Source organism: Urocampus carinirostris, chromosome 4 (genome assembly GCF_059441175.1).
Source record: "Urocampus carinirostris isolate Australia breed hairy pipefish chromosome 4, RoL_Ucar_1.0, whole genome shotgun sequence".
NCBI classification, from domain to species: domain Eukaryota; kingdom Metazoa; phylum Chordata; class Actinopteri; order Syngnathiformes; family Syngnathidae; genus Urocampus; species Urocampus carinirostris.
Window position 1 is genome coordinate 27,157,452 of NC_142352.1, and position 26,585 is coordinate 27,184,036.

General features: G+C 38.0%; 2 protein-coding genes and 1 long non-coding RNA gene across 5 annotated transcripts in view; 1 reads left to right on the top strand and 2 right to left on the bottom strand.

Moving 5' to 3' along the window:
* LOC148367176 (prepronociceptin-like) overlaps positions 1-1,756 on the bottom strand; it is a 43,660-nt gene extending 41,904 nt beyond the window's left edge. Inside the window, exon 1 of one of the 3 annotated variants that reach the window (XM_088333210.1) lies at positions 1,653-1,756. The gene's annotated coding sequence lies outside the window, so the exon portion shown is untranslated. The remainder of the gene's footprint in view (positions 1-1,652) is intronic. The other 2 variants (XM_088333211.1, XM_088333212.1) reach the window with 2 other exon arrangements.
* Positions 1,757-7,510: 5,754 nt separating this feature from the next.
* Positions 7,511-24,754, bottom strand: LOC148367178 (semaphorin-7A). The gene is made up of 14 exons (XM_088333999.1): positions 24,610-24,754; positions 21,152-21,282; positions 20,664-20,723; positions 20,497-20,595; positions 20,324-20,432; positions 19,833-19,940; positions 18,726-18,868; positions 18,118-18,296; positions 16,589-16,691; positions 16,326-16,512; positions 14,630-14,745; positions 14,408-14,559; positions 11,762-11,838; positions 7,511-8,620 (listed from the first exon to the last, which is right to left on the bottom strand). The coding sequence occupies exons 1-14, from the start codon at positions 24,716-24,718 to the stop codon at positions 8,286-8,288; spliced, it is 1,908 nt and encodes a 635-aa protein (XP_088190125.1). The 5' UTR covers positions 24,719-24,754; the 3' UTR covers positions 7,511-8,285.
* LOC148367179 (uncharacterized) lies at positions 15,340-19,942 on the top strand. Its single transcript, XR_015850279.1, has 3 exons — positions 15,340-15,430; positions 18,799-18,888; positions 18,975-19,942. It is a non-coding gene; the product is annotated as an uncharacterized LOC148367179 (long non-coding RNA).
* Positions 24,755-26,585: the final 1,831 nt, after the last annotated feature.

The following is a 26,585-nucleotide window of genomic DNA, read 5'->3' on the forward strand; positions in this document are numbered from 1 at the left end:
GCTTTTTACCAATATATAATTCATAATCACTACATAAGTAAATCACGATCAATGTTTAGGTACACGCTTCATTAATATTTTGAATTTATTTTCGTATGTGTCTATTTTAAAGCAGTTTTAGGGGGTCGCTTATATATAATGTGGGATTACGTGAAGTTGGTTAAACGGCCTGAAGAGAGCAGCATTGCTCCAAATACACGAGTGTTGTTTGACACTGTTGCAAATATGAAGCAAAACATCAGAAACATTTATTTATCGAACTTGATTTTAAGTTTTTCACCGATTGATCATCATTAAAGGCTTTCTTGACATTAGGTGCTCTTCACATATTCATGGGTTTGTTGGTTGAACCTTGACAGTCATAATAAAGTTAGGCTTTACATATACTTTATATATTTTATCCTTGTGATTTAGATTTTTTTAACATAATGGTTATTGGGGTTTCGTCTTCACATTTCAGTTTTATTTTATTATGTCAAGTATTTTTATTCATATGCGCACATGTTTTGGTTTAATGCTTTCGATCAATTATTAGTATTGAAATTGCAGAAATATTCATTAGGTTTTGCTTATAAAATTGGACATATTAATACTTCTGCTCACACTTGATTAGCATTATTTTACTGTACACATATTTTAGATTGTTTACATAGTTACACTTTTTAAACACAATATTTATCAGTTCATGATTCAGGGTACATGGATCCCTTAACCACCAGAGTTTTTGGGGCACCACCACTTCCTGTGGTGTGTCTTGGGCAAGTACAGCTTTGTGGCGCCAATTCTTCTCCAGGCTGTTTTTATTTCATTTTCATTTATTTATTTTTTTGCACCCTTATATGGTTACAAGTAGCAGGAGAAATCCTCTGATTTGACTCAGATACAGCACTTTCATCATCTGGTTGCAGTTGTGTGTGTGTGTGTGTGTGTGTGCGTGTGTGTGTGTGTGTGTGTGTGTGTGTGTGTGTAAAGCGTCATTCAGTGCTTTAGAGATAAAACCGGACCTTGGCATTTACGGGGGAATAAAGTACTGAAAAGTATTAAAAATTACTGAGAAGTACTGAAAAAAGTATGAAAGTTTGTGATGTGCCTTTTGGGGTCGAATCCCTGAAGCGTGTGTCGAGCACTTGTACGTTTTAGTGGTGACATTTGAAGCCCCGCAAATTGGGTGTACCATGATGTGACTGATTCAAGTAATGATTCATTAGGTTTTAGTGTAGTTCGAAATAAGAAAGGCAAAGAGACGCTATGGATTCCCCTTCACTGGGGTATCACAGAAATATATGCCTCCAATTCGATACGATCTAGCTATCCCATATCAATGCACCCCTGCTTCATCAGTACCACGTAAAAGAGCTTATTCAATGTTCCACTTGTTGCATAAGCACAAACATATCCAAAGTAACACAGGACAATTCATGTAAAAACACTCCTGAAATGTTGATGTAGTCAGTGAAAAGCGTCACTAGGAGGTGCGCTGTCACTGTCTATTGTTTTAGTGTTCTTTTCCAATAAAACACCTAACGTTCCGAACTTAACTTACACAACAAAACGTTTCAACGTGGTTTAACAACATAAATCAATAACATAAATCACATATACAGCATGTTTGAATAATATTTGACATCGACAACAAATGAATACGTGCTCACCCAGTGAAACCCAAAGACACACTGACGTGAAAATGGTGCCACAGGAAGACGAAGGTTAAAAAAGGGGGTCTTGGTCTGTTGGTTGAATCCCTTGACCACTAGGGTTGTAGTGGCACCATTTCCTGTGGTTTGTCTTGGGCAAATACAGCATGGTGGCGCCCAGCTCTCTCCGGGCCAACATGCTTCCACAGAACAAAATAAAAACCGCCTGCTTCAATTGGGAAGAAACACTAAAATAGTGACGCTTTTCATCAACTGCCATACATCTACTTTTTTTTAAATTCAGAGCATCATTTACACCACACCTCCTTTTATTGTATGCAGCAAGCATGTTATACATCTTTCTGTCCACATGATTGCATAATCGAGGAAATAAATCACTTTGTAGTCCCTTCGTGTGTCCTTCAGCAACTCCACTGGCTCTCGATCATCCAAAGAATCCCCTACAAAATACTTCTGTAGACCTATTAGGCCATCCATAATATTGACCCTTCCTACCTTTCCGACCACCCTCACATTGCCACGCAACCCCGCACCCTTAGATCTTCCTCCTCCCGATCTCACCGTACCTGCTGCCCGTCCCAGCTACATAGGGAGCAAAGCTTTCAGCCGCTTCGCCCCCAAGCTCTGGAACTCATAACCGCCTGACGTTCGGATTTCCACCACCCTGTCCATTTTCAAATTCGGATTCAAAACCCACCTCTTCAGACTAACCTTTTCATATGAAACTACCTCCCATGCCGCCCCCTTTTTAACTGTATTATTTATTTTTTTATTTAGTTCCCGTTTGGTATATTCTTGTTTTATTGTTGATTGATATTCCGTATACATGGACCTTGGGTGTCCTGAGAAGCGCTTTGAAACAAAATGTGTTTTTAAATTATTATAATTGTGAAGTATTTCCTTGCAGGGCTTCAATGCTTTATGGAGCTTAATTTTGCCATGAGTAATAAAAGTACTGAAAGTAATGAAGATCTGAAGGAATATACTGAAAAGTATGGATACAGTCTAGAAGTATCAAAATGAATTGAAAAGTATGAAAATGTCCTGAAAATTATAGAAATATACAAATAATAAAAAGTATGAAAAAGTACTGTATATGATAAAACAATGAAAAGTACTGGTCATTTGTTTCCATTTATACTTCCCATTTTTTCTTCGAGTCTCTCTCTGTCATGAACTGGAACAGGAGGAGGATCCAAATGCGTGACGTATCTAACACAAGCTTTTATTTTACGGGAAATGGGGCAGTCATGCACGTTAACCCAAACGTCAGTGATTCGGCGATTGTTGAGCGGAAGACGAAAGGCAGCAGTCTGGCGTGGAATGACAGGAAGCTAGAGGCCGACGAGATCGATATAGATTGCTCGAGCAGATATCGGACAGATGGAGCAATACCGGACAGACAGGATTGATATCAACACTGGATATCGAAATTAAACAGGAAAAACTAGACAGGAACGAAACTTGAGATCGATATTAAACAGGACAAAATAGACGGGAACAATACCGGACAGAAAACACAGGCAGGGAACCGGACGGAGTCAAAACCCATGTCTTGCAGGGCAGAGGTTCGTTGACGGACTGACAAAGGGTGAGTGAGAGCACTGAGCTTAAATAGAAGGGAAGCCAATCTGTCAACTAGCCGCAGCTGGCGCCACACGCGCAGGGCCAATTTGGCGCAATGGCAACCGTGACACTCTCAGTGTTGTCTCGTAGGCCAGATTAAATCCATTGGTGGGCCTGGTAACCAGAGTAAAAATCATGCGACAATGAGACCAAATCTGCAGCCTTTTTTTCCTAAATCATCCAGATCTGTAGTAGACTAGTAAACACACATTGGATTAAAGCTTATTATTGTTATTTGTACTAGTGTCCCTACTGGGCCGGGCTGCAAAAACGTCACAAGACACAGAACCGCGTCACAGGTTTCTTTTTCCAGTACTCTCCTCACTTGAGTATTGTCTCTCATCTCATCTCATCAGCTGCACCGCTTACCCTCAGTAGGGTCGCAGTGCTGGAGCCCATCCCAGCAATCATCTGGCAGTGGGCAGGGGACACCCTGAACTGGTTGCCAGCCAATCGCAGGGCACTCGGGGACAGACAACTCACTCGCTCAGTCACACCTAGGGACAATTTGGACCGGCAAATTCACCTGAAATGCATGTCTTTGGAATGTGGGAGGAAACCGGAGTGCCCGGAGGAAACCCACGCAAGCACGGGGAGAACATACAAACTCCGAACAGTAAGGCCAGGAGCTGGATTTGAACCCACGCACAACCTCAGAACTGTGCCGCACACGCGCTAACCACTGCGCCGCCGTGCTGCCCTTGAGTATTGTGCTTTTAGTTTTATTGCATTACATGCTGAATTTATAAGCACATTTGTTTTTAATTTTTTTTCACCTGCATGGCCTTTTAGTGATTTTTACAATATGCCTATAAATCAATCTTAATCCAGCGTATTACTATTTTTAATTCTTAATTTGAATGTTTTAATTTTCGATTTATTGTTGAGGTAATTTTATTCACTCTGTATTAATATTCACTTGTGAAGTTTGATGTTTTTAGACTGATATGAAAATCTTCAGGAATCATTAATACCGCATACAGATACCATTAATAATAGAATTCCCTTTGCGCAGTAAAAATGCCCGATGTTGTTTGAACAAAATACAATGGTACAATTACCTACAATAGTCTCTGCATACGAAAGTTTGAGGTTACCGAGTGCCTGAACAAGACAATATTGCCTCTAGTTACAAAGATTGCCCCAAGTTACAAAGCCCAAAATACAGTACAGTACGTGCTGCTATTTGCCGCTACGACTGCCTCACGCATTTGGACGGATTGTCAAAAGCCAGCAAAAGCAGACGTCGTTAGATCAGTTTGTCAAAAATTCAAATTAATATTTTTACATTATCTGCCTCTTGTTTTACATTTATTGTATTGTAATCTAATTTTAACATGTATTTGCTTCATGTTCTGATGCTCTTTCATGATTTATTAAAAACATACTGTTCTTTTGCTGGGCTTGGAACGAATTAGGGCCTATACATACAAAATGCGTCTCTACTAAGTTTTCAGGTTACAAAGCTACTCCCAAAATGAATTAGTACAGGTATCACTGTACCTTTAAATGCCACAATAATACTTTTACTTGATACTTCATGTATTTAATGGCCATTTACAATTATTTAAGTTTCAGGTTCCTGATTGAAAATAGGCCAATACTAGACCCTGGATACTGGTTTCAGCTATCATTGAGACTATCAATACTTAAAAAAAAGTCTGTCTTAGGCATAGATAAAAGATACAAGTACATATACTGTATGTACTTGGCCGTTCCCAATATTTATATTTGTACAGTAAGCATCATTGCGAGAGCAAATACGCTTTATGGCGTTGTCAAGACACGAGATGAGACAGCTTGTTTCCCCTCAGGTGAGTTTACACAGGAAGCCAGCAAAAGTCATTGTCTCGCAAATAACTCGAGTGTGCAAAAAGCCGTTGCAACACACTGGCAAAACTCGCACATGAGGAACTGGAGGCACTATCATATGCAAGCAGTCTGTTGCAACAAGTGTGGTAAAAAATGGAAGCGTAGCACAGCCATTTAGGTCAAGGGTTATCCAACAATCGTTTTCCTTTTCAAGTTCAATGCCATGTATTTGTCAAGAACCGGAACAGGATGAGGACCCAGATGCGTGACGTTTTTCTTACAAGCTTTATTTTAGGGTAATGGGGCAGTAATGCACATTAACCCAAAACGCCAGTGATTCGACGATCGTTGGGCGGAAGATGTAAGGCAGCAGTCTGGCTTGGAATGAGAGGAAGCAAGCGGCTGACGAGATCGATACCAATTGCATGAGCAGATATCGGACAGATGGGGTCGATACCGGACAAGACGGGACAGACAGGATTAATATCAGGCACTGGAGACTGAAGTCTGATAACAAGCAGGGCGAGATCGACAGAAACGATACCAGACACTGGAGATCAAAATTAAACAGGACAAACTAGACGGGAACGCTACCCGACACTGGAGATCGATAACAAACAGAATAAAATGGCCGGGAACAAAACTGGAGATCGATATTAAACAGGACAAAAAAGACGAGAACAATACCGGACAGGAAACACAAGCATGACACCGGACAGAGTCAAAACCCACATCTTGCGGGTGCAGAGGTTCGTTGACGGACTGACAAAGGGAAGCCAATCCGTCAACGAGCCGAAGCTGGCGCCACACGAGCGAGGCCAATTGTAGTTTCAAATATAAAGGTTCTCCTGCAAACTCAAAAAGACTTAATCCAAACAGATTTTTTCCGTTACATTTTCTAATTTTATTTTGTTTTTTACATTTGATCATTTTTACTTGACCATTTCACACACATTCTTGAAATTACATTAGAACTCCCACGATTGATCAACTTTTAAAATGGAAACTTTAGAAACATTAATTTTTTTTCAGGCTGCTTTTAAAAAGTGCCCTTGTTTGGTTCAATCTAAACGACATTATATAGTATCATTAGTAAAATACAGAATACAGTTGTTCTATCAATTAGTGTGGATTTTAGAATATTAAAGTTGAGTCAAAGTTTGTTAATAGCATTCAATTCTATTGGAGTCATAGCACTATTAAATCAAAGTTATAAATGGTGAATTATGTTTTAGATTAAAAAAAAAGTTGTGTCCCAAATAATAATAATGACTTGAATGTTTGAGCTCAATAACAGCAGCACTAACAAACTTAGCCGGCAGCACGGCGGCACAGTGGTTTATAGAGTGTTCTGAGGTCATGAGATCGAACCTCCTGTGTGGAGTTTGCATGTTCTCGCTGTGCTAGCGTGGGCTTTCTCCAGGCACTTCGGTTTCCTCCCACATTCCAAAAACAGGCATGTTAGGTTAATTGGCAGGTCCAAATTCTCCCTAGGTGTGAATGAGCGAGTGAGTTGTCCGTCTCTGTGTGCCCTGCGACTGGCTGGCAACCAGATCAGGGTGTCCCTTGCCCACTGCCCGAAGATAGCTGGGATTGGCTCCAGCACCCCCGCGACCCTACTGAGGATAAGCGGTGCAGATAATGAATGGATGGATGGATTTTTAATTCAGATGCATTGATCAGGTGTATTTTTTAGAGCAAAATCCAGAAGCCATATCTAAGATGAATGTGTTCCCCTGTAAACTATTGAATCGTAAATACAGTCCTTATGAAAGGCAATGACACGGTAACAAGTCACACCCATAAAGAATGGTATACGAGACAGTTCAATGCAAAAAAAAAAAATACTTTTTATCTATAAAAATAAAAATAACTAGTTTTGTTCCAATGCCATACTTTTGTAAGGTATTGTATCGACGAGTAAACAGACCAAATTTATGAGTTTTAGATTCAATTAAGTGTAATACTCATATTAGTGATTTGGTAAAACACAGTATTACATATCAGTACCACTGCTTTTGTGATGATATGTCAGGATGCTGATTCTTCTTCGAGGGTTTACGCTTTCCAGGAAGTTATTGTAACATGCAACTTATTAGTGGTGAGAATTCCGGCTCTTTTGAGAGTACTGGCTCTTTCGGCTTAGCTCACAGGAAAAGAGCTCTTTTGGCTCCCAAGCGACACTTCCGATTAATTTGTCTTTGTTCTTTTTTTTCAATGATATATTACCAATAATTATTAAACATTTTGCACCAAATTCATTAATACCATAATAAAAATGTACTGTGATACTATATCATAATAGCCATTATTGTTTTAATCTACAATGAACTTTTACCATATTTAAACGTTCAACTTGTTTATACTAAGCAACTTTAAAAAGTCAAGCAACACAGAATCTCTCTAAAAAAACAGCATGTATAAATTAAACATTTATATGTCAGTACAACAACAAATTAAGTATGAAATACACTAATAAACTTGTAAATTCTTTACACAAATAGTTAAAGTGACATATAGGATTTGGCTTCTTCTCCTAATGCACTCTGCTTTGGAGCCATCAATATAATAAAAATGAATCCAAATTTGGCTCATTTTCCTGCTTTGACTTTTTTTTTTTTTTTTTTTTTTTTTTACACACACAGTACTTCCTTTATTTTGGTCCTACATATTGAACTCCAGTATGCTAACACTTCCCCCTCTGTTCAGCGCAGAAAGCGGGCAGACAAACAGCCACTAATATTTTCTCTCGAGATGGAGAGAGAAAGAGAAAGACAGATAGAGAGACGCAGAGAGAGAAAGAGAGAGTCCCAAAGGGACCCGGTTCCCATTGTTCACTTTAGAGAGGTTTCTTTTGCAGATCATTTATAAAATATATCTTTAATATTTTGATAAACCTTTCATTTATATGTATATATAAGTTTTAAAATATATATTTTTGTAATAATACAAGTTCATGAGACTCTGACGGCACCAATTAAATTCTGGCGGCTCGCCAGAGTCTTCCTACAGTATAGGAAACACTGTTTACAATAAATGTTTTTCGAAGTTGGTCTTTCAGAAAAATTAAATATTGATATGGAACATGTTACGAAAATTTGTAAAAGGATAACTTCCGTTGATTCTCTCACTGAAAAATGTAATAAATAGCAAAAAAAAAAAAAAGAAAAAAAGGAAAATCCATCAAAACATTTATACTATTGTGAAAATGAGAGTGGCAGTCGCGCAGAGCCAAACTAGAAACACAGTATATGATTCTGCTAATATGAAGCTGCCCGCACGTACATAATATCGGGCAAGAACACGGCTATACCCGCTTTCCTCTGACACGCACGTGTACGCCCCCTCCTGCTTGCCATCAATTAAAAGAAGGCACCCATGTGGGCTCCGAAAGCACGGCGTGGTCACCCCGTCACTGTGACGCCAGCTGTAATTGGCGTGGTGGGACCCCATGGGGCATCTTAGGAAGTTCTGGGACCCCTGGGGAATTTCCACTGGTACTTCGGACACACTTAAGGGGTCCACATCTGGAAAACATCATTGCACACCAAATATAAAGAGGGTAAAGACGACACAAAGAAGCAGGAATTTGTTTAGTTTAATGAATAAACTACTATATTTTACAGCCAATAAGGCACAGCAAAAAAACAAAAAAAAACAAAGTGTGCCTATAATCCGTTGCACCTAACATACTGGGAAATACAGTGGAAAAAAATTGGAAATGCAGATACAATTAAACAATATCGTATACGGTAATTATTTTGCCTTTGGGAAACGTTTAAAGGTCTTTGGGTGCCCTCCTATGGTTAACATGTTAAATGTTTGTTGCTAAAAGGAAACAAAGGGGCTTTGACGGCAACTCAGACGCGAACTTTTGAACGCTCATTGCAAATCTTTTGTTTTGGATTTAGACAATAATTGTCCGTAAGTATGGAACGTATTGTGATGACTTATTACTTGTATGTCTTGTGGTGAACACGTTTATAGTTTGTTTCTCAAACTAATTTTAGTGGTGAAACCAGATGTCATAATGTTGTTTTATGTTCTAGGAAATAAAGGTATTAATTTTGTATAATGTTTTATTTTTTCATGCAAGCCAAGCCCTTACTGTACTTTTAAGTCTGTGCGCCTTATAATCCAGTGAGCCTTTTATAATAAGGAAAATATTGTACTTGTGAGGATCAAAAGAACAAACTATGCTAACAATTAGGGGTACAGACGTTCCCCTACTTAAGACCATTCGACGTATGAAAAACCGTAGATACGAACATTTTCTTCGGGATGTCAAAAAATATCGGGACATTAAACTTAAAGTTTATCACGCATATCGCCAGAATTACCAACAAAGCCAATAACATAGCATCAAACATTTACAGAAACTTTTACAACAAGAACCCAGCATTCTTAGTTCGAATGTTTTGCGTTTATGTTAGACCCGGGTTAGAATATAACAGCGTTGTGTGGAACCCTTACTTACTCAAGGACATTAACCTACTGGAAGGAGTTCAACGACGGTATACGAAGCGGATACCTGGGATGCACAGCTTGTCATATCCTGAAAGACTACAAAGACTGAACTTGGACTTTTTGGAGCTCCGTAGATTTCGATTTGATTTAATTTTTGTGTTCAAAGTACTGCATGGAATGATCGATGTGCCTTTTGATCAATTTTTTGAGTTCTGTCGTGTTGATGGTTTACGTGGTCACAGATATAAGTTACGGGTGCCTAGACCTACCAGCAACTTGCACGGAAACTTTATTTCTTTCAGGATACCAAAAATTTGGAATTTTTTGCCTGACCGGGTTATTAGTGCAAATACGGTGCAAACCTTTAAGCAAAGGTTGGCAGAAACAGATCTGTCAAATTTCCTTAGGGGAGGGGGCGTAGGGTGACCATATTTGGCCATGCTCACTCTCAGCATTAGTTTTTCTTTTTGTGTCATGTTTTGATTAATGTATCCAACAATACCTTCAATAAACATTTCATTTCATTGCTGTAAGTTCAATTTTGTTTAGTGTGCACCTTTTTCCGAGAACAGGACAGTACTGTAGTGCTTCCTTCTGCTGCTGCCAGCGTGTGGAGCTGTGAGAGGTCACCTGGCATCCACCCAGAAGAAGAAATCCGGGTTCCTCTTCCTAGTTCGTATGTAAACATTCTATACTATATCTCCAGCGCACTAAGAACGTTGACACTTTTATTGTTTAATATCTCGTGCATCCATTCAATATGGTTAGTGTGTATCAAAGAAAGGCAAGCCTTTTCATTTGAAATGAAAGTGGAACATGGAAGCTTGATGCTTTTGATTAGATAGGTAGATCACTTTTTTTTCGGCCACTATTTACCACGGAGGAGGAAGTCGCCTAACTCTTTAAGCTTATCTTCCAAAAGTAAGTTAAACTTAACTTTATTAATCTTTGTAGAGCATATTATTTTAGGACATGTTTATTTTTTAGTAAAAAACAATACAGGTTACCTATACAAGCCTTAAAGATACTTATATTAACCTTAATCATACAAAATATAGCACTGAAGCAATACAAACTAATTCAACTTATGCACGATCGTCTGGAACTCGTTCGTCAGTAGGGCAGCGTCTGTATTGTGTCGATATCAGCCTTTCTTAAAGTATCTTTGGTCACTACCCTAGTGACGATTTAATAATAACAACCTGAAATAATGGAACGGTTTTAAAAAATATATATTAATGAAAATATGTTTATATATAAAAGGTTTTTCTATGAAAATTTTTGAAGATGAAGGGAAATTTTATGTGCCAATGGTTTTGGCATTTATGAGCACTTAACATTTGTCTATTAGCATCAGTCTGAAAAATATTGGTATCCCGTATACCCACTAATTTTCTATTAGTCTTTAATATTTAAATGCAGCTTAGTAGTTAAAAGCTTGATTCAGATTAACTATTTTTTCCTAAGGATAAAAAAATGCTCAGAGAAAGTTTATTAGGTTACCTTGTGTTACCAAAGTACTGACTGGTTTGACTAATAGATGATGCTGGTGCACATTATTGACTTGATTTGGGTTATTTTTACTATTACTCAGGAATAGCTAAGAATTTGCTAGCATTTAGCACACAAATGCTGTAATTTATTAGTCTTGTTATCATAATTGACACTTCAGAAAAAGCATTCCGAATGCTAAGTTACATAAGCATTTAGTCACAAGTTCAGTTCTGAGACCCCAAAAGTTTGTAATAGTGGCTTTTAAAAATACGAGCAAGAGTGCTTTTTACACATAATTCGCATAAAGTTCATAAGAAAAAATGTTTTCTGTTTGGATATTCAACATGAAGACTTTTGTTTTGGATAATTGCAACCAGCAGGGAAAACATGAGCATGCACAGCAATGGCTCATATCATGCAGGTCAGATGTCATCAGAAGTTGATAAGGAAGCGTGTTTTGTGTTGATATGTCTTTTTTAAGGGCGGATGTATATTTATATCTCTTGGGCGAAAGCTAGAAACTGACTGAGTGAGCGTTATTTTCTTTTGTCTTGTATGCTTGTTATACTGTCAAAAACAAATTTACCGAAGTTTTTTCCTCACTGCGGCTTGTCGTCTGCATTTCACTCACTATGGGTTTTGTTTCAGTGTTATGACCTCAGCAGTTATATTCAGTCATTGACATAATAGCACATCTTTGTACTAACCTTTTTTGATGTGACGATGAAGGGGGGAAGAACACAAAAGGTAATCGGCTGAATTCACATCCTGAACCACAACGCCACTGTCAAACAATACACGTTAGGACTTACTAACGAGACAATATAAACCCAACATTGGAAATTTTAAATGGAAATGTTGAAATACACGTACACTGGATGTGAAAATACGGTATGTCATCAGACTTAATATCTAACGTAACAACTTAATACTCATACACCATATTGAAACTATTGTATTACAACCATTCAATACGTAATGATGAGTTATTTCGTGGAAATGAAGCCATCTCTTCAGATAATGATGAATGAAGCTTGTGAGTCATAACTGTGTCATCACTGGGAATGACATTTTGAAAGACGTAAAAAGGTTCATTGTTTTAACAAGGGATTGGTCAAGTACTGACACCAGCCTATTTTTTTATCGAAAACGGACACCACACATTTCCATCAAATTAATGAGCAAGTAGTCTCAATACCGGTGATCAGTATCCATAACAGTTTAAGAATTGGGAAATTAGTATGAAAACTATGGTGTCAAACATCTTAAGTTTTATTAAGAGGTTGAATTTCGTTTTTATTGTGATTGTTTTTATTTATCCAGCACTTTCCAGTTGCGTTCTTGCGTACGAAAGATGATATATAACTCCAGTAGTTTGATTTACCGTATACTCCGGACTATAAGATGCAGCTAAAAACCCCAAAGTGGTCAGAAGTTCAAAAGTGCAGCTTACAACCCGGTGTGCCTTAAAATACGGTCGGTAAGATTGGAAAATGTATACAAAATTCCTTCGTGTGCATTGCTACACAAGGTTTTACGGTAGTATTCAGTATTTGTGCAATGATTGATCAGTCGAAAAACGCAGTCTAATTAATCATCAGATACAACACACACGAGTCCTTTCCCTCGTGTTTTTTTTTCTGCGTTTATTTATTTTTCAGGACGAGTTTCTGTTTTCTCCATTCTCTAACATTTGTTTTTGGCACCGTGAGTAAAAAAAAAAGTAGTGAGATAATGACACGAAATATAATGCCTTTTTGTGTGTCATCTGTATTATTAGAGGTCTAGTGGTTAGGTAAAGGTGTTCTAACCGATGCAACCCAGGTTCTATACCTGTTGTACCCATTGTTATGTGATTGTGGTCAGCGATATTTGTGACTGATCAATCATTGCTCATTGTATCATACAGTATATTTAATATATGTGTGTAAAATGCGCAACGGTTCTACACAAATAAATATCTATGAAAAATATATGACAAAATACTACTTTGGGGGAGCTCGCAGTAGACATAAATCCCGTATGACGTCCCAACATCCGGGTATTTTCCGACCCGGCGCAATTTCTGATGGCACGTTATCGGCATTGGGTAGCGGTGAAAAGTCAACCCAAGAATCCAAAGTAAAAGTGGTCTTCTTTTGTTGGATCAACGGTTGTCCGAATTGCGCTGGAGGTTCAGTAAAGTTCGGATTTTACCAAATGTCAGTCATAAGATTCAGCAAGTTTGAGAAGACAAAGCTTTTGTCCGAACAACAGAAAAAGTTATGGCAAGAAAGGATAAACAGGAGAGAACCGCCTTCAAAATATGCAAGAATTTCCTCAGATCACTTCGTGTTAGGTAAGTATCTTGAAATTTGATATCTGCATTGTATACTGAGTGTTGCGTGTATTTAATCTGCCATCACATGCGGTAGTAAATATGGTGCTTTCCAGTTGCCAAGTGGAGGTTACAAATGCTTTTCTGCTCCCTTTTGACTGTCAAAGTAGCATTAGCTAAACAAGTAAAAGCACACAAGAATAATCTGGACAGATGCTGTACAGCTGTTAATAAAATTGGTGATGCCCGTCTTTGCTAAACATAATCACGTCTGTACTCAAATAAGGATGTAAATCATTATATGAAGTTATGTAACCTGAAAGGCATAAAAGGCAAATTTGGTAACCTAAAAATGCATAAAAACTCATTACAAGTTATGAATTAAGCTAAAATGAAGGCTTTTACAAAAAAATTACCTTAATGACTTTGCAAAATTATTGTTTGAAATTATTACTTGCCATTTTTTTTCAGTACAAGTTCACCAAATATGCACAACAAAACAATCTAAAGCCTGTGGAACATGTGTAAAAACCTCTGGCCAGTACTAGATAATTGTACACATGATAGTACTGTATTGGAGGCAAATCTGCATAATCTCTGCTAACTGTTTCTTTCCTTAATTAATTTGGGTGGATCGGTCTCTGTGAGAATATATATTTTAATATGGGTTACCTTGTCTTTTCGTGATGGCTTTAAAAGTATAAGACACTGGATGAAATTGCCGGATAAGTGGTGTAAACATAGCTCTTTCGCCATCAAAGATGGCCGCCGAGGAGAAGTTACAAGGTCTGTGGGAACTATGTATAATGTGGTGCGCCTTATAGTGAGGAAAATACAGTAAATATTCCTCAAAATATAGAGTTTTTTTATTCTGGTATAAGAGTATTTGAATTGACCTATTTTTCATTTTTTTAAGCTAAAAAATGTCATGTTACCTACACTCTAGCCGTTAACACCCGCTCAAGCGAGCTATAAACAAGGAAGTAATTGACTGGTCAGGGTATTTTCCTGTGTGCAAGCACGTTATATGTCAGACCTGTTTGCGGGGGAGGCGGCACAACTGTTCCCATCCCAGCTACAATATGGGTCTCGTGCCAGCACGCACTCCTCACATGTGTCGCCATAGTGGCCACAGTCGGCCACATCCATTTGGACAAGCTGATGATGAGATCTGACGTAGAGTTTTTTCTGCAAAATTCTTCATGTTAGATGAAAAACCTTTATGCTGTGGGTAAGATCCACCAATTGGCAAACTCACAGAGGAAGGCTCGAGGACGATGTTGTCGATATGAGTTCTGTGGGGAAAAGGTCTGTATTCTGAAATGATGAAGGCTGTGTTATTATACTCCAGCACCTTATCAACTCCTCCACAATCTGGAGAAAGAAAAGGACAATTGGTTGAAAAAGGGCAGAGAACTTGATTCTTCCACTATCCATTTTTCAGAACACCTTTAACTGGATATAACTTTTTTTCAATATGTGAGAATGGCAAGAACTGACCTAGGGAAGTAACTTCCTCAGTCGTTCTTCCTCATTTTCTTGTACCATTATCCTAGTTTATAGGGTCTTTACTGGAATTGATTGTCTACAAGCTTCTTCTGGGCTAAAATTAAATACACCATTGCAGTACTCCTCTGATTGCCTTTTATAGAGCTTTTGATCTGAAAAAGCTCTGAAAAATATATTTTTTGTTTATTGGTTAACTTTCTTTTGAGGCAGTGAGGGTTCAGTTCCTAGTCAGTGTGAAAAGCTGTCAATCTCTTAAAATGCCATGTGATCTGTGAAATACTTCCACCCACCATTACCATAAATATGATAAACAGAATGAATATCATTGGATGGATAAACATTCTTAATTTCCTCAAATGTCTTTAACCATCGTGTACTTATATATTTAGTGAGTAAATTATGACATCAGACTTACTCCATGCCTTGGCTATGTAGCTTTTTACTCTTTGTACAGTGATGCTATTAAGTGTGGCACAAGATTAGAAGACTATTGCAATGAATTGTGCACGACGCACATTACGTGCCCTGACAAGCTGAAGATTTTTCGACAGTGGGTCATTTGTAGTCATTCAGTGAATTTTAATTCCTTGCAGTAACGCATTTCACCTTTTGTGGTCATGTTGGTTTACTGATTTGCATTGTGTTCTGCATTCTGAGTACTTATTTGGAGAAGTTCAGTTTAGAGTCAAGTCAAGTCATTTTTATTTGTATAGCCCTAAATCACGAAGAGACTCAAAGGGCTTCACAGATTATTACACTATATTACACAGACTATTTTTCAGCCGACGAGAAGAGTAGGTTATTCATATGCTATGGAGTAGAAGTGAGTTTTAAGCTTAGATTTAAACATTTCCACTGAGGTTGCAGATCGGATCTTAGGGGGAAGAGCATTCCACAGCACCGGTGCCCGGATGGAGAACGCTCTCGAACCAGGAGAACACTTCTTTGCTCTTGGGATCACCAGAAGACCAGCAGTCAGAGTTATTTGTTAAACAAACATTTGGGCCTGTAAAATGGTTTTATTATCAACGTACAGTATTGTTCTTATTGTATAAGAATAAAATGAATTTTACTACTTCACAGATTTCACATATCAAAGGAATGTTACTCCAGTGAGATTAGTGTAATTGATTAAATTTATGATATTACGTCGTATGCCTGCACGTAACTAAGCAAAATAGTTTTTTCGTCACAGTGACAATGCTTTCCATTCTATTTTTTCAATTATCATAGTTATTATTTGCATTGGCTTGAATATTAGTACGTTGAACTGTTCTTGAACACTTAAATGACTATGCATGTTATGGGCAATTTCTCAGTGGCAGGTAAAGGCAGGCAGGCAAATTTAACAAAGGCCTATTGAACACGATCTGGAGTTACTGCGACATCTGATCTTCCCCCGAAACCAGCTCTTGATGAGTCTTACTTGAAAGCATGATACTTACTTCGTGTCAAAAAGAGAATCGTGTGTTCCTTTGTGAATGCTGCACTGGCGTGGATGTGAGTGTACACATAGTGGCTAATTAGAAGCGGGCCAGACTTCCGCATGGGCCACACCAACTGCTCCATTTGAGAGTATGTCTTGATCATGTTCAGGACATCCTTTGGGATTTGTGTGCTGTCTGAAACACACTGAAAAAAAAAGTTTAGATTGGTTCCTCAAAAGCAACACCCCAAAAACAACTGCAATGATTTCACATTCTCGTACCTCCCTGGACCGAATCTTTTGATGGTCTGAGTCTTTGAATGGCGAGTTGTTGAAAACATCCTGGATGTCCTGTATAGCGTAAACGCATATGGCGCTTATGTTCCTGCAACCAGAAGAGTAATACAATTTTGATACACCTGTCAGAAACAAAATAACTGCTGCACAGTTGTGTGTTAGAACCTCTGACAAAAGGAACTTTCAGTCACAAACCACATGCTAACTAAAAAGGCCAAATCCATCTACTTATTAAAGCCCCAATGTGTAATATTTGACCACTTGATGGCACTCTGTTTACTTGTGTGAGTTAGGGCCAGTGCTACTGAGCAGTGTGGCGGCTGGATGCCGGACAACCATGTGTGCATTCCACTGTGTAAAAGAAATACAAATTTCTTGACCCATCATTTTTTTTTTTTATAAAAACTAACATTGGTATGATATTTACTGTAATTTTTGACTAGTATTCAAATCAATGTTTGTTTATTTTTTACGGAATAAAAGTTTTTTTGTACAACTAAGAGGCACTAAATATAACAAACTGTGCCTTTAAGGTTTGTCACTTTTTGTCACTAAACCAGCCAGTCTTTGGAAACAATCAAGCAACAACTGAAAAATATTGATATTTTATTCAAGTCAAGGGCATTTGAAAATGATGTACATTATTATAACATTCATAATTGGGACGTTTTGTAAACATTATTTAATTCAGTCCCCAGCAAATATTAAGCATGGTGTCCTGACATTCCTTTCTACTTTTGGAGACATACTTCGAATGCTCAGCACAACACCGGTAGAGATTTGAGGTTTTGAATGCTGTGAGTACTTACAATTTTTGTTTACTTAGTCTTGTTTGACTCTTCTACTCTTCAAAATACTGTTTTCTGAAAATGAGCCCGGAGTGTTTTTCTGTGGTAGCTTTCTAACATGGAGTTTGTTCAGTACAGTAATCCCAAAGTGTATGTATGCATGCCAACCAGGGGCAATTTTAGGTTTCAGAGCTTTGGGGGTGATGAGCACCAGTAGAACACCAGATAGAAAACTATAAAGTTCCATGTTTTCATGAATAGTTTAAATTCTTTTTGTAAAGTCTAAATTTTCTGATGCAACAAATACTAGCTAATTTTGAGTATAATTTTCTTATTTGACTTAAAAAAACTAAGATAAGTAATAAAAATACATACATTTAGTAAATGATCTGACATAGGAATAGGACAATTTAACTTGGAAAGAGGATTTTACTTTGTTTTTTATTTTATAACTAAACCTTTTTGTAGCGAAATTAATCTAATGTGATTGTGTGAGTTTATTTCTTTTAAAAATCCAAAACAATTGGACACTGAGCAAGCCAAAGTTCCAATTTTTGTGAGAAATCAACCCACTGTCAACAGACCTTGTATCAAAATGTGTTTCATGCAAACAACAGATAGAGAAAGTTGTACAAATTCACTAATTGAGAAAGCACTTAATCAAGTACCTTCCTATAGGACACAATTATTGATCTGAATAAATAATACACAGGTTAAAATACGTACCATTCATTCCTGAAGAGAGCATAAACACGCGAGTCCTGCCATTGCTCTGCGTGAATAGGGGTGATGGCCACCATCTCATGGAAGTATATGTTCCGTTCTGGATCGCCACAGAAGAGCCTGGCACTCATATGAGAGGTCCAGGTGAACTGCAGGTTGTTCTTGGGTCCGCCCATGTCAGCCTGTACAGAGAGTATGATGTAGTTGTGTTGATAGTGTCACATTGAAAGGTATAACTGACTAACTTTTCAATTAAAGGAACAGTCAAGCAATACGGTTTTGCACACAATTGTAAGCCCAAAATTTTAGTGAAGTGAATAGGCAACCATGCAGGAATACCGGTATTTGTAATGTAATAGCTCGCAGCAAAATAGAACAATGAATTAGATTGCACATTTGTTCTTTGTGAACTACAAAGTGAAATAGCATACAGATATTCAAAATTCATTGACTTTGTATTCAAAGTGGACTTTTCCAATGCCGAGCTTAGTCACGATCATGGAATAATTTGAAACGAAACAGAAAGGGTTGCATGTTTTTGATTTAAGGTATTTAAGTCTCCACAGTGGTCAAATTCAGTCCCTTCCATCCACGCTGTTGCAAACACTCACCAAGCAAAACTGGGAAACATAGGGAATCCATGTACTGCTACATTCCTTCAAATCATTATTCTTCTCTTTGTAGAATGCATAAACTTTGTCCTGCAAATGTTCCTCCCTGCGTCTGCTGAGCACCAAACCCATGTAGTGCTTTTCTAAAGGCAAAAACATGCACGTGAGTTTATTTAACTACACAAATATAATATTTGATTTACAAAATGGTTCATCTACATTTTTCTGTATGTTTGCATGTGGTGAAAGCCACAACTGTTTGCAGTGCGCACTTGTGGCAGGCTCAGGACACAGCACTATGTACCTGGGCTTTGTGACATCTATCACGAGAGCGTCACGGGACAGCTGATGCCTTTATCAAAGATGTGTCAGTAACCAAAGGAAATTGGTGTGAAAAAGGAACATAGCCTGAAAATGTGGCTCAACATCAATACTACATGGAAATGACATTTAAATAATTCATCCAGTGTGTCAATGATCTATTCCAATAATTCTATCCTTATCAAGGATAATGCTAATCTGTGGAAGTATATTTTGAAAGAGTTAAATCTTAAAAGTAATTATCTTTCCAAATATTTAATTCTGATTTCTTGTTTCGGTAAGCAGGAAAAATTTAATAATGGCAGTTGGATTCTTGTGACCTAAGTGACATGTGGCAACAATATAAGGACTCTTTTGTGAGCAGGCCTGTGGGAAGACTCAAAAAATGACTAAGAATGGGTCATGCAGAAGAGTGTTGGAAAGACACAAAAATACTTAAAAAACATACAATAAAGAACTTTTTTTTTTTTACTTAGAACACCGACAATAGGATTCTAGTTTTGTTAAAGACGATGATTGGTTCATAAAAGGGCTGCTCACCCTTACTTGTGGTCCATACAAATGGAGGACAATAATAATCAAATGCCATCCCATCAACCGTAACAACACCAAGCAAACAGGCACATGTCCTGTACTGTATGTCAGATTACTTATCTAGTTCTGTAAACAAGCCTTTCTAGCTAAAATTCAAGCATCTGATAGGCAATAGCAGTTCAGATGCCTTGATGTAATGTGTGAAAACCATGAATAAGAATCTGAAAAAGCATCATCATCAAATTATGTTACCTTTATCATGGTTAGCTGGTCCCACTCTATTCTTCCCAAACTTGTGAACGCCCACCTTCACCCCAGAGCCAGAGTACGTTACATACAGTGTGGAATCTTCTGTAGATTCTGGAATTTAAAAACAAATAATAATAATGGTAAATGGTTTGAATTTATATAGCGCTTTTCTAATGCTCCATACAGAAATAACAATAAAAACATGGAGAACTACTGCTATTGTATCAGACTAAAACAGGTGTATGACATTCTGTGTTAGAAGTAAAACAAAAAAATAGATTAAAAAAAATAATCTTTACACTCCTATACATATCAAACGTTTAAGCCAAAGCTAATTAAAACTCTTATTTTTAAAAGTCAGGGTTGCAAAACTCAAGAGTTAAATGTTTTATCATGAAGGAAGCAAAATTTAAGATTAAGCAGCTTTATTTTTAAAACACAGGATAAAAGATAATGTGCCTACTTAAATAGCTTTAAAAACCACTTAAACTCACCTACAAAAACAGAATGTTCAGCATCCTTCAAAATAAAACTCCTGATATTCACTTGCATGCGGTTAAGGTCTTCAGCTGGCCTGCAGGTCAGTGGATCCTTGGACAGATTCTACTAAGAAACACAACAAGGTAGCAAAAAGCTGCCATAGTTATGCTCATCGTGGGTGTCTTACCACATTACAGCAAAGTGTTTCGGTTTTATCCGTTCCGCATAAAAACACCAGATGGGTGTTCTCCCTCTTATGAGCGAAGACAGCATCAAAGCTGCAACCCTAAATGACATTTTAAAAAGTTAGTACTCAGCTGCAACCAATCGTAGAGTTATGTTTGTATGTCTTACGTTTGGCGAAGCTCCAGTGTCAGTGCACTGAGCCCAAGCTAATTTTCTTTCCATAGGAGTCTGCAATAACATGACATTAAGTTGCCTGACACTTGACACAGATCAACATTTATTGTCTGATGTTTATTTTATAAATATGTTGTATTGCATTTTATAGAAGAATCTTGTGATCAGTGTTTACTGATTAGCTTTTTTAAACGGGAGCAAGTTAGTACTGCAATTAACTTATACATACTGTGTATCCTTGGACAAATAAAATTGGAAAATACTCAGCTAATAACCTTGTGATTATTTTTTTAAGTGAGCTTGACATTGCCTCTGCAAAGTATTAAGATGTTGTTCAATAGAAACAAATGGACAGTCTCTCCATTATGAGGGAGCAAAGTCATCTGAGGTTTCTTAACCATATTTTGAGACAGTTTTATTAATTACTAACCATTACTAATATTAATAACATTAATAAATCGACTTCAGATATCATTAGGTACCATTGGAGGATCTTGAAAATAGAGAGTGATGAGGTGTTTCTTTCCAACTGCCAAGAACTCGCTTTGTTCTTTTTCTGGAAGAAGAATCGTGCATATTTCCTCGGGCAAAGTCACACTTTTAAGCCTCATCTCTGCCAAGAGAACATCATCAAAGAATGTGTTAGATGACATGAAAATGAATGAATTTATTGCTGATGAGAATACTTTTTAGATAGAATTAGACCAATTATTATCACACAACATCTCCAAATTACTCCTCAAATATCATCATGATGTTGAGTTGTTATGTTGTTGCTTTCTTAACGACCATTTGGCACAAATAGGAAATTGACTTCACTTAAATAGCTGAATGTCACATTGACTGGTTCACACATATATAGTTAGTTGTGATAATGTAAGATTCTGCCATATCCCACAAAGAACAATGTGGTGGTGTCTTGCTCAAGGATAGTTCAACAGGGTTTGCCGTTACTGTAAAAATTGGGTGAAGTCCCCACCGTAAAATAAGAAGAATCCACTCATAGAGGATGGGGTGTTGCAACCTTAAAGGATGTGGTGTAATGTAGTGTGAAATTCAGTGCTGGCATTGAAGAGTAATATTTCAAATACATTTTTTCACACCTGGCCTTGCAACCGAATTATACTTCACGAAGGAAGTTGTAGATTTTATATTGAATTTCCTTTCCATTACAAACTGAAACAGAACCCTATCATGAATAATTCTCACGTTATAATTTGGGTGTGTCCAATTTTCCTACATGCAGTATAATAGAAAGTGACTTTTCGGTTCACTCTGTGCATAAGAGTCGTTTCTCATCATTCTGGTTCCTGTTTTCATTGAAAACAAACTGCCAACAGAGATTAAGACATGACCAACGGGTTTGTTTGCTCACCAGTATGATATAGTTGTGACATTGCACACAAAAACTTTAGTTTGTGAACAAGAAATGAATATAATGTTTGCAATAGTAATGTTTGGCTTTGTCATTTAAACAAGAAACTGGTACGTACGCCACTTTGTAGGAAAACTAATGAATGCATTTCTTTATTTTCAATCAAGTGTAAAAAGAGATTTGTCACCAACGTTTCAGAAATTCTGAAAATTTTAAGTATAAAGACAAAAGCTAAATCAGGGGCAGTTCTTCATAATATTAAATAAGAAAAGCGACACAAAAGTTGTTTCATGAATTACATAAACTTGTTTGAAATGTTGCCCTGCAACTGGCTGGCAACCAGTTCAGGGTTTCCCCTGGCAGCTGCCTGAAGATAGCTGGGATGGGCTCCAGCACCCCTGCGACCAGAGTGAGGATAAGCGGTGCAGATAATGGATGGGTGTTTGAAATGTTATATTTTTTTCATTATTCTAATTTTGCATGGTATTGTTAACCAGCATAAGAAATCATTGACATCAAGGGCGTTACCAGAGGGGGGCAGGGGTAAGCAGTGCCCACCCATAGATACACCCTGCCCACCCAATGAAAAGTAGGAAAAATGAAACAAAAGAATAAGAGACAGGGAAAATGAAAAAGAAAAGAAGAAACTAAGTAGAAAAAAGAGGAAAAAAATATATGTACAAGGCTAAGAAAACAAGAAATAAGAGAAGGAAAAGGAAAAAAAAGATATTTAAAAAAGAAAATAGCAGGGGAAAAAAAGTCAGGTCAGGTCAAGTGGGACAGCACAAGTGGTAACCTCCCTTCAAGGATGAACAGGCTGCAATAAATGTTGCAATAGCAAACAATACAAATATATTGTCAACTTGAAACATAGGTCATTCATAAGTTATAGAATAGAAGTATGGTTTCAGCCTAGATTTATACAGTTCCGCTGAGGTTGCGGATCGAATCTATGGGGGCAAAGCATTCCATGGCACAGACAGATTTTTGAGGTTCCCTTGAAAAGTATATTACTAATAAAAATGTGATATTATGCACAAAATTATTGATTCCTTTTAAAATAAAAATCAATCTATTATAATAGCATTTGTTTTTCCACTCTCCAGTGTACTTTTGACTCATTTTAACCTCAAACCTAATTTATTCAAAGCAACTTTAAAGTCAACCAACAGTAATCCCTGCGTGAGACAACAAAATGTCAATTAAAAATATATATTGACTTTTCAGTGCAGCAACAAATAAACTACAAAATACAAGTATAAACTAAGTGCTTTTTCTTAAGTCAATTGTAAAACACATCTCTGAAAAACTGAAAATATTTACATATCAATAAAGAATGATAAAATAGAAAACAATTTTAACCTTTCATATACTCAACAAATTCAAAGTCACCAATACAGAATCCATGGGAAAAATGCATCTTGACCAATTACACGGGGGGTAATAGTCCATCTCAAGTGCTGTCCCTTCTCAAGGTTTCTTCATTTACCTCATGTTGAGGTTTTGAGTTTTTCCTTGCCCTTATGTAGGTTTTAGATCAGGGGATGGTGTAAAAATAGTCTGTAGATTGCAATAATCAGTGGTCTGTGCAGCACTTTGAGACTCTTTGTGATTGAAGGATATACAATTAAACATGAATTGACTTGATTTGATCTGACTAGAAGGAAGCTAGCTGTCTATTGTTTTAAATAATAAAACTTGATGTAAGATGCTGCTGGGTGTGCTGTTGGTTATACAGTATTTAACGTGCATTAGTGCTGTGTAAAATTTGTAATTTTTGATGTGCCCCCCAAGTGACTCATGTTTGGTGACGCCACTGTTGCCTAACTGTACTAATATTCATTGTATCTCATTTTTGTTCTTTAAAGCATTTATTTACAGGTCTAATCTCGTGGAAAACAATGTTTTGTTACCAATGACAATTCTAATTGTTCTGTTTTAAAGTGTTTTCTGTAAGTTTTCATCATAAAGTGCCTTAACAGTGTGACTAAATTGTTTAAAAAGGGATGACCTCATGTGTGGTCCCCTCTCAAGGTTTTTTCATTTTCCTCGTGTTGAGGTTTTCGAGTTTTTCCTTGCCCTCATGAATGTTCTAGATCAGGGGATGGTGTCATAATAGTCTGTGGTTTACAATAATCTGTGGTCTGTGCAGCCCTTTGAGACTTCTTGTAATTAAGGGCTATAGAAATAAACACGACTTGACTTGAAATGACTTAATTGTATTGTGTGGCCACAAATTTGTTGTATGCCTATTTCTAAGTCACCAATTCAAGATCCCGAGAGCAATCATTAAAAATAAGGACAGTTAATGCGTCGATTGGCATTTTGTTAAGAAACCGTAGAAGCAGTTAACACTGAAACCGCGTACACTGTCATGAGCACCTGCCACTACGTTTTCCAATCGCCAAAAGCCCATTTTAATTAAAAAACTCAGAGCAAATTAATAATTAAGTGTTGGAAATCAGGCTTAATCAAGTCACTGTTCATACCAAGTCGAGTTTAAAAAACGTATTTATTTAGTCGTCGCGTTGGAGCGACAATTTTTAAACAACCCACTCGTCTTACCTTCCTGTGTGAACGTAATCCTCGGTAACAGAGTGGAGTCTAGTGAATTGACGCTAAAGAAAAGACATGACAACAAAATGTTCAAAAAGGGCAAAAATAGATCTGCCATTCCGCTGTTTGACTGACAGACGCGAGCGCCTGAGTAGAAGCTCCAGTCTGCGAGGAGGAAAGTGAATGCCAGTTTATAATAATCTGATTGGCTGAAGTGTTCGCTTTAATTAACCAATCAGATAATGGTTATTTGCCAAAACTTTGTCTTTGTTTACCAATAACAATGAAGTTCTTTACTACTTGTCAGGTTTAACCCAACAGATGTACAAAACCTATATACAAAAAGACACAAAGAATCGTGAGTATAACTTACTTGCAAGGAGAAATATCCATAGTCTACCCTACGGCAGTCTGCTGGATACTCTGAAATATTCTTATGCTCCTTGTCTATTTATTGTGTTCGGAAGGCCCTAATTTACATAAGGTCTCCTCTGCTAAGGGAAGGGGAGTAACAAAACAAACAGTTGAGACCTGTTTATACGATAACATGTTATCTATAGCAAACAAAAACTAGGTGTGCCTGCGGTCAGAGAGATCCCTTATCTGGCCGCAAATAAGGTGTTATCCTGTTTCCTCCTTCTTCAAACACAAGCAAGAAAGGCGCATTGTATGCAAAGAAGCTTGTGCAATAGTAGAATAACATCTTTAGAGTTTAAATCCATCATTTCCCTCCTGTTTATTCACTTTGCACTATTTCTCTTTGTCATCCAATAACTTCTCTCGATTTTCAGTTACAGAATCATGTTATAGTACTCATGTTACACTTAGAGGTTAAACTTTGTCGTCTGATTCACCGTAGTCAAAAACTTCTGAAAAAAGATCTGGAAAATGTAAGGAAGTGGCATTTGCCAGGCCAAAAAGGTCCCGGCGACGACGATCTTGAGGTCTTTGCAAAAAAAAATGGCGTTGTGGAGGAAGTTCTCAAAGAGCTTGAGAAAGACGCGGTCATCCTTCTCCCGGTCCTTCTCCTCTGGGGTCTTTGGGCAAACGCAGCAAGGACCCTTCTTGGCCCCGGACAATTCCGACTTGGTGGGCTTGCTGATCTCCTCCATGTCGCTAAATCCCGTGGCAGGGATCCGGATCGGGATCTTCAGCTCTTTGGAGTAGTAATTGTGCAGGTATAGCTCTCGGTCTTCTGGCTGCCGCTGCCATCTGACGAGGTAGTAAGTTAGGTTGCCGTTGGGAAAAAAAAGGCGGCGACCATTTGACCAGCAGCTTCGTGGATGAATTTGCGTAGGCACGGGGTTCTTTGGGCACGGTCGGCAATGACAGACGAGTTCGAATTCAAATAATGTCACTCTTTGCACCAGGAATGTGCTTGTCCTCCACCCGCAGGGTAATGGCCTTGACAAAAATGGCATAGTGGGTCCAGGGTTTGAGGTGGTGAATGGCGACTTTGGGGTTCGTATTATTATCCTTTGGAAGATCCACGTCCACCATGTGCCAGCTGTTGGAACCGTAGCCGTCCTGGCCGTCGAATTCGGTGATGTTCTGAGAAGGGGCCTCTTTGTAGTAGACCATAAAGCTGATAAGGCCTTTGTAATCCCGTGGATGGTAGCGCTCCCACATCAGGCGGATGGCATAGCTGGACGTGCTGTTGGACAAAATCCTGAGGACGTGGCTCACACAACTGGCTCTTTCGCCGTTATTGCGAAAGTCGCCTTCCTGGGGCTTTTCCGTGACGCTGGTTTTCTCCCACATGGTGTGGATCTCAGACATGCAGAATTTGGTATTGAGGCGGAAGAAGAGGCGTCCCGCACGGATGGTTAGGTTGTGCTGAGTCCAGTCCCAGAGGTTGTGAAGGTGCTGTATGTTGATGTCCAGATTGCCGGCGATGACGGTGCAGTCCTTGAGGGACTGAGCGGCGTTCACCGAGTCGATGACGGAGGTGGAGCAGATTTTGTCGCATAGGCCGTTGCAGGCGC